Below are 8,323 nucleotides of genomic sequence, written 5' to 3'. Positions count from 1 at the left end.
ATATATATATATATATATATATATATATGGAAAATTATGGCAATATGTCATATTTATAGTCGAGAAGAATGGCAATGTATGCATATCGATTTTGCACGAACCTGGAGATGATAAATGGGGTTATGAAAAAGCATCAGAACGGTGGTTACCAGTTCACACAGTTGAGACTATCTTGATAAGTGTTATTAGTATGCTCGCAGATCCTAATGATGAAAGTCCTGCTAATGTGGATGCTGCCGTAAATAATATTTTATTTTATAAATACTTATATTATTTATGTATTGTATAATTATTTATTTTTTTAATCTTAATTGATATATTATAGAAAGAGTGGAGGGAAAGTTATGCAGAATTCAAAAGAAAGGTGGCGAGGTGTGTCAGAAAAAGCCAAGAGGAGTGTTTGTAGGAGATGAACAATTATTCAAATGGAAAGACTTATTTAATTCCGGTATGTTTTATGCAATATGTTTTGCAATAATCATGTAAATAATTTTAATGATATATTTAGATAAATTTTCTCTTTATATCTCTATAGGGAAGCCGTAAGCACTGTAAGAAAGAAACCGATGCTCAGCATTAAGCTAATGGATAACAGTGCCACTAAAAACGGATATAGCCTGACCCATTCTTAAGCAGAAAAAGGGAGGCAGAGTATGTGTGACAATAAAAGATAAAATCACACATCTCTATGAAGTTTATACCACCGCCACTGACGTACCATCCATTGATACGAAGAACATAAGGGAAATACATGCAGCTCACCTTTTACATAATAAACAACTAAAAAACTAATTTACACATATACATAATACAAAAAAAATTATCTGTACGATTATTATCTTAATATTGATAGTTATAAACTTAACTTCCCTGTTCCTCCTGCTCAAGAGTTAGCCCTCACCCTTTACACCTAAAAGCCTGTAATTTAAAATGTTTACGTTTATTATTGAATAATAATTCCTTAGTGGCGTTTCGTATTTTCTTACTTTCGTAAATATACATAAATAAATTTTTGTAAAGTCAAATACACGGTATATATATGCTACAGTCGTTAAATGTAATGCCAGTAAAAAATGGAAACGAAATATATGTGAATCAATTGTGACACTGCGGCAAACATAATGTCGATTAAACTGTACAATCGCGGCTATGTAAAGAGATGAAATTTCCGTTGAACCGTAAGTTGCCAAAATAACGAATTCTAATTAAAGTGATAATAATGCTAATAATAATATTATTATTAGATATAATATCATTAATTACAAATAGTAAACTTAACGTAAAAATTTCGTACATAACTACAAAAACTTTGTACGCATTTTAACCAGTGCCAGTTTTTGAAGTGATTATTAAAAAAAAATTCTATCTTTTTAATTATATTTAAACTTGCGGTTCGAAGTCATAGATACATTCAAATTTTTTATCCGACTACATATAATTTCATACTGTCAATTAAATTCTACAATATGGAAAACGTCTATTACATTGAACCTGTATTCTATTTATGTTATTTAGTACGAAAAGAATTTTTTTTTTTTATTACTTATTAATGAAACAAATTAATTCTTTTTTTATACTGTGATTAATTATCTGCCGATATAATAAATAATATCTTATTTTAAATGAATTAGAAGATAAGATTTTAAATGAAATTATTTTAATTTTTTTTATAAATCATTTTTTGTTCGTTTTTTTTTTAAATTGATTTATAATTGCGTTTAATACATTATATATTGTTCTTTATATATTGTTTTTACATATTAGTGCTTGGTATATTGGGTTTTAGGTATCAAAAAATTGATAAATATTTATATGTATTGTATACTTAAACAGTAAAGTAATGAATTTTATAATTTTAATGATAAAAATAACTGATATAGAATATAAATATATTAAAATTATTCAATTATACATTTTTTTTAATAATATAAATTTATATTATTCAATTGTTAGAAAACCGTTAATATATCTAATATTTGATTTCGATGTGCACATATTTACATGTACACAATATTTATTGAAAAAGGTTAATTCGAATGATTGAAAATAATTCACCAATAAAATATGTAATTATAATAAAATTTTTAATTTAGATTTATATAATAAAAAATTGAAATTGTTATGATAAAAAATTGATAAAAACATGTACTAAAATAATATATTGTCTGTGATAATATTAAAATATATTGAATTTAATTGGAAACAGAGATCTATAGGAAATGTTTATAAATTAAATTTAACAATGCAACATAAAGAATTCAAATTTTCTTTTACTGTGCACAGTTCAGAAGTTTGTCTCCAAGGCGGATAAGGACAAGAAGAGTTTTCCCCTCCTTTAATCACTAACACACAGTCCTATATAATTTTATTTGTAGATGTGACACTTTAAACTATTGTGTGTGCTTATTTGTGCGATTTTGTTGGCTCTGTAAGAAATAACCAATCAGACTGATATTCCTTCTAGGAATTAAATTTCTAAATTCTATATTGTGTACAGTAACCATGCTTTAGGTTCTTATGATGTTTTTCGAAGTTCTAGTTTCATGTTTTTGTTTACATTATGAGTTACATGTGTATAATAACAAGTACAATAATAATAATTTAACGTCGTATTTTCATACAATTCTTAAAAATATATAAAAATAAATATTTAGATTTAAGTTAAAATTATTACATAAACTTAAAATATTATTTTATAAAAAAAATTAAACAATAATGTTATGATTAATATTATTTATGTTTTATTTCTGTTTAATTTTATTTTTTTCTATTAAAAAATTTGACATAGCACATTTTTTTTGGTTTCTATTAAACCAAGTAATTTATAATTATGAATGATGAACAAATTGTTTTAACATTACCTCCTACTCAAGATGCAGAATCAATATGTTTTACTCAATCACAAGAATTATTACAAGAAAAACCTATGATTGTATGGGGTAGACTATGTCCAAGTAAATTACCTTTTAGAACAATGGGTATGAATATATTTTTCATTATTAATTATTTATTAATAATTTAATATTGTGCATTATATTATATGTTTCTTATGTTATTAATTTGAATTTATAAAAATAATTTACTAAAATATTGATATTAAATAAAAATAATTATTTTTATAGAAATGACTAAAGATGTATATACACTTGGTCGCTCACAAAACTGTGATATTTGTATAACTAATAATGAATTAAAACCAAAGTGGCTTAGTGTAATGAGTAAGATACATTTCAAGATAAGTAGAGAATTTATTGATGATAATACCAATGATGCCATAGTATATTTAGAAGACTTAAGCCAAAATGGAACTTTTGTTAATGGAAAAAAAGTAGGACGTGGGAATAAAGTAATTCTTGAAAGTAATGACAAAATAGCTTTAGCACAACCTATAGTTATTGGTAAATATTTCATATTTTATATAAATATATATAAAATATATGCAAATATAAATTTTCTACATAAGCTTTATATTTTCTTTATAATATTATAACAGTTTATGTCTTCATGAGTACAACAGCTTTTGAAAGTAATAATTTACCACCTGAACTCAAAAGTAAATATACAGTATCACGTAAATTAGGATCTGGAGCATGTGGAGAGGTGAAAATGATATTTAATAAAGTTGGTTGTAAAAAATTTGCCTTGAAAACTATTATGAAATTAGGTAGTACAACAAATGGGCAAAAACATCCGTTAAATGATCCTGAAAAAATTATGAATGAAGTTAAAATTTTGAAAGCTCTAAAACATGTAAGTTAATATATCAATTATTAAAAATTATTATTATATAATATATTAATATATTTTCTATTCTTTAGCCTTGTATAATTCGAATGGAAGAAATTGTGGATACTCCGAAAGCAGTATATATAGTTTTAGAATTAATGGAAGGTGGTGAACTTTTCGAAAGAATAAAAAGTAGAGGAAGATTATCAGAAAAACATGCAAAATTAATCTTTTATCAGGTTGTATTAGCTGTTAGTTACCTTCATGACTGTGGTATAACTCATAGAGATTTAAAGGTATTTATACTTTTTAAATATTTTTGATATTTAATTCATAAAGTATTTAATTCAAAATATAAATTATAAATGAATATTATTTTTACATTAATAGCCAGAAAATATATTATTAGCTAGTAATTCAGATATTACATTAGCAAAAGTATCAGATTTTGGTTTATCAAAATTAGTTGATGCTCAAACTATGATGAAAACATTTTGTGGAACTCCTATGTATGTTGCACCTGAAATATTATCTACTATTGGACGAGGTTCTTATACAAATCAAGTATGTTTACCTGCATAAAAATATATATAGTAAATATAAAATAAATTTATATACTATTCATATTTATAAATTTATCAGGTTGATGTATGGAGTTTGGGAGTAATATTATATGCTTGTTTAAGTGGTTCAGTTCCTTTTAATTGTCAAGATAAAAATATTAGTTTACAAGATCAAATAAAAAAAGGACAATATAGCTTTCCTTCTTCAAAATTTGGACATATAACAAGTAAAGCTATAGATTTGGTACAGTATTATCTAATAAAATGTTATTGAAATAGATTATATAAATAAAAATATTTGTATTTTCTAATAATATGGTATTTTAGATCAAACGAATGATGACAGTTAATCCAAAGAAAAGGATTACAATCAAACAAGTTTTGTTACATCCTTGGTTACAAGACCGTGAACTTCGAGAAAGTATTGACATGATATTATCAAAAGAAAATGATGAAAATATACCACCTGAAAGTATTTCTTCTAATATTCAATGTAAAAATGAACAATATCAAAATTTGATCAAAAGAGCAAGATTAGAAATATAGTTAATAATATATAACTTAGGTAATATATATAAATACTTTTTTAAAATTGTTTATTAAATTTATTTCCAAATAATTTATAAAATTATTTTGTTTATTAAAATTATTTATATTAGAATGAAAAAGTTTTGCATTACATACATTTTGATCTAATATTATTTTGAAAATCATTGAAATCTATTTATTACAAATTAAATATTTATAATGTAAATTGATTAATTAAATAATGTCCATTAGATTAATCAGTCTAAGTTTAGACATATCATAAAAGTTCAATCTAATTATTCATTGAGTTAACAAAAGAGATAAATTAAAGTAATAATACTTTAAATTAATTATTTCATTTTATTTTAATAGTATCATTTCAATAATTATTGAATTCTAATCTATTATGAATCTGTTGTAAATGAAACATTATTAATATAAACTAAATAATTCAATATTTAAAATTTTAATATTTAAGTTTATTTAATATTTAAGTTTAAATATATTACAAGAATTCAATTTAATTTTTCATTGAAGGAATTTTTTCATTAACAAGGAAAATAAATTAAAATACAATATAAATTAAACATTAAATTAATTTAATCTTCACAAGTATACATATAAGAGTAGTATAAATAAAATTAAAAATATAGAAAACTAAGTAAGTGATATGAAACTATGTAACTGATATGTACAAAATATTTTATATTTTTGTGTGTTGTGTGTTTTGTAATGATTATTAAAAATTCGTTGTCTTTGTGCCAATTTTTGCTAAAATTTTCGTATATATTAATACAAATAATTTTTTCAATATATCGCGAAAACTAAACTTAATTATTTTTTCATTTCATCAAAAAAAAAAAATAAACTCTTGTATATAATAAGAAAATGCAATTTATATACAATTACAAATCGTATAAAGATGTAATGTTTTATTGATCACGTTTTTTCATTTTTATCTATTCCTCTCTACATGGATACTCTTCTTCGCCTCGACATGGATTTGGAATTGGAGTTTCTATATCTGGTCGTTCTTTTTTAGCAAGTCCCGCTAACAATCGTTTTATTTGAGCTACTGCTTTTCCAGGATTCAAACCCTTTAAAAGATATTTATATAATAATAGAAATAAATTATTAAAAATGATCTAATTTTTTATTTTTTTTAAATTTTATTGAATTATAAACTTAATATTTCATACCTTCGGACAAGTTTTTGTGCAATTAAAAATAGTGTGACATCGATATACCGAGTAATAATCACGTAATTTATTAAGTCTTTCTTTATGCCCCATGTCACGTGAATCTATTATCCACCTATAAGCCTATATGATAAGAAAATTAAAATTAAATTTAAAATTTATTAAAATTTTATTTTTTATTTATAAAATTATTTTTTGTACAAATAATCAAATTTTTTATATATGACATACCTGCAAAAGAGTTGATGGACCTAAAAATTTATCACCGAGCCACCAATACGGTGGACAAGCAAAAGTACAACATCCACATAAGATACACTCGTATAAGCCATTAAGTTTATCTCTATCTCTTGGACTCTGTAGAATTTGCCGTAAACCGACATAATTATCTTCTCCAGTTCGTTTTAAAAATGGTTCAATATTTTTATATTGTTTCAAATATTGTTCCAAATCCGTTACTAAATCTCTAATTACGTATGCGTGTGGTAAAGGATAAATAACTATAGGCTTTGATGATTCTAATGCTTTTCTAAAAAAAAAAAAAAAAAAAAAGAAAAAATAAGATACTATACAATTTTATAATAATAAAAATATTAAATTTTACAATTTTTAAATAACTATGACTCGTACAAGAATAAATAATCGAGCAAAATTAAATCTATAGTATATTTATATCATCATTATGAAACAACAAAAAAAAATATTTTTCCCGCATTACGTGATGCAAGCCAAGTTATTGACACCATTTATATTCATTGCACAACATCCACAAATTCCCTCACGACAGGATTTTCGATAGGATAACGTGGGATCATATTCTGCTTTTATTAATGCCAATACATCTAATACCATTGTACCATTGCATTTATTTAAATCCACACTAAATTGTTGCATATATGGTTTTACATTTGGCTTTTCTGGATTCCAACGATATACCCGAATAGTTTGTAATCTTGGTTTTATATCTGTTTTTCGTTCCTAAAAATTAATCAAACCAAGTCATTTAAATTACTTATATTTATTTTTTAAAATTGTTAAAACAATTTATATCTAATACTATATTGAATTTAATGTATTATATATATATCAATATATACATATAAATAATATAACTTATATAATTTTATCATTTTTAAAAATAAAATATTACAACTGAATTTATATAGAATCGATAAGATGAAAAGAAAGACGAAATATGTTATAACATATGAGGAAACGAAGAAAGCTTTTGATAAGTTTCTTTAATATAACTGTAACATTTATGGCTGCTAACTTCTGGAGGTGTTTTGCATTCTTTCACAATAGCAATTTCGGCGGTCACAAGTTTATCTTCCTCAGATGGTGGCTTTTCTGCCTTTTTTGTACTGGACAGAAATCTATGGCTTCGAAAACGGTTATTTTGACATTTGTATCGACGAAGAGATGCAATTGTACAAGACCAAAATTGGCTCGCATGACTGATAGTGTTAAAGTTGAACATAATTCTAAAAGTTTTATGAGAAACCTTTTATAAGTGCCACCTGAGATTCTATAAAGGCATATTTCGTTTTTCTAATCTTTCGATCATTTTGTTTTATAGTGACTGTATAATTCTTAGATAAAAGAGAAACAAAATATCATCATTTGAAATAACTTCATAGTTATTCTCAATAATTTTTTCTTAAAAATGAAAATATTGTAATATATAATTTATATGCTAATATATATTTGATGAGAAAATAAATAATAATATGTTTTGAGAATAATAATGTTTTAATTTATGATTAAATAAACATATGTGTAAAAATGTATGTATATAAGTATACAATCATAATTCGTAATTATTTGTTAAAACAAATGATAACATTTTAGTACATACTATCCTAAAAATAAAAATATTTCCATTCCTTAATATTAATTTCATTCGTTTCAAAAATTTGATATGGATTTTTTTAATATAGAAATTTGACATTAATATTTGTTGATTTTACAATAATAACAATATTTCATACTTATCTTTCTTTTTAAAAAATTTATAATTTATTTCTCTTTGTTCAATATATATTTATATATTTAAATTTTTTTTAAAATTTAAAATAAAGATTTTTATCGGAAAACATAAAAAAGAAAGGAAAAAAAATTAATAACAATTTATATTTTTTAAATAAATAATTCATTGTTATGAAATTGTTGAATATTAATTACAAATATTTTTTTTTGTATATATATAGATTGTAACATTGCATTAACTATATAATTATTATTAATAATAAGAAAAACAAAGATTTACAAATTAGATTAAAATAAAAATATGTCTTTTAGAAAATA

The 8,323-nt window shown here is 23.0% G+C and overlaps 3 protein-coding genes across 4 annotated transcripts in view; 2 read left to right on the top strand and 1 right to left on the bottom strand.

Annotated features, from left to right (window-relative positions):
* LOC102677381 (ubiquitin-conjugating enzyme E2 G1) overlaps positions 1-1,474 on the top strand; it is a 3,227-nt gene extending 1,753 nt beyond the window's left edge. For both annotated transcript variants that reach the window (XM_006614838.1, XM_031510022.1), the window contains exons 4-6: positions 60-238; positions 326-448; positions 536-1,474. In XM_006614838.1, coding sequence (XP_006614901.1) covers positions 60-238; positions 326-406 — 260 coding nt within the window. In that variant the 3' untranslated portion in view covers positions 407-448; positions 536-1,474. The remainder of the gene's footprint in view (positions 1-59; positions 239-325; positions 449-535) is intronic.
* Positions 1,475-2,257: 783 nt separating this feature from the next.
* Positions 2,258-5,646, top strand: LOC102677249 (ovarian-specific serine/threonine-protein kinase Lok-like). Its single transcript, XM_006614837.2, has 8 exons — positions 2,258-2,978; positions 3,123-3,398; positions 3,494-3,750; positions 3,819-4,022; positions 4,117-4,290; positions 4,369-4,533; positions 4,617-4,903; positions 4,940-5,646. Exons 1-7 carry the CDS (start codon positions 2,831-2,833, stop codon positions 4,833-4,835), a joined length of 1,443 nt encoding a protein of 480 aa, XP_006614900.1. The 5' UTR covers positions 2,258-2,830; the 3' UTR covers positions 4,836-4,903; positions 4,940-5,646.
* Positions 5,647-5,691: 45 nt separating this feature from the next.
* Positions 5,692-7,735, bottom strand: LOC102677101 (succinate dehydrogenase [ubiquinone] iron-sulfur subunit-like). The gene is made up of 5 exons (XM_006614836.2): positions 7,290-7,735; positions 6,735-6,994; positions 6,248-6,545; positions 6,017-6,139; positions 5,692-5,914 (listed from the first exon to the last, which is right to left on the bottom strand). Exons 1-5 carry the CDS (start codon positions 7,494-7,496, stop codon positions 5,777-5,779), a joined length of 1,026 nt encoding a protein of 341 aa, XP_006614899.1. The 5' UTR covers positions 7,497-7,735; the 3' UTR covers positions 5,692-5,776.
* Between the last annotated feature and the right edge of the window lie 588 nt (positions 7,736-8,323).

Source organism: Apis dorsata, unplaced genomic scaffold, assembly GCF_000469605.1.
Source record: "Apis dorsata unplaced genomic scaffold, Apis dorsata 1.3 scaffold_198, whole genome shotgun sequence".
Classification (NCBI taxonomy): Eukaryota; Metazoa; Arthropoda; class Insecta; order Hymenoptera; family Apidae; genus Apis; species Apis dorsata.
The sequence above is the reverse complement of the archived record's forward strand: the minus strand, read 5'-3'. Positions and strand labels throughout refer to the sequence as shown.

Coding starts and splice junctions, on each gene's coding strand:
- LOC102677249 (XM_006614837.2), top strand. CDS start 2,831: ATGAATGATGAACAAATTGTTTTAACATTACCTCCTACTCAAGATGCA. Junction 2,979..3,122: donor ATTACCTTTTAGAACAATGG/GTATGAATATAT, acceptor TTATTTTTATAG/AAATGACTAAAGATGTATAT. Junction 4,534..4,616: donor CAAGTAAAGCTATAGATTTG/GTACAGTATTAT, acceptor ATGGTATTTTAG/ATCAAACGAATGATGACAGT.
- LOC102677101 (XM_006614836.2), bottom strand. CDS start 7,496: ATGTTCAACTTTAACACTATCAGTCATGCGAGCCAATTTTGGTCTTGT. Junction 6,546..6,734: donor AATAACTTGGCTTGCATCAC/GTAATGCGGGAA, acceptor TTTTTTTTTTAG/AAAAGCATTAGAATCATCAA. Junction 6,140..6,247: donor GTCCATCAACTCTTTTGCAG/GTATGTCATATA, acceptor CTTATCATATAG/GCTTATAGGTGGATAATAGA.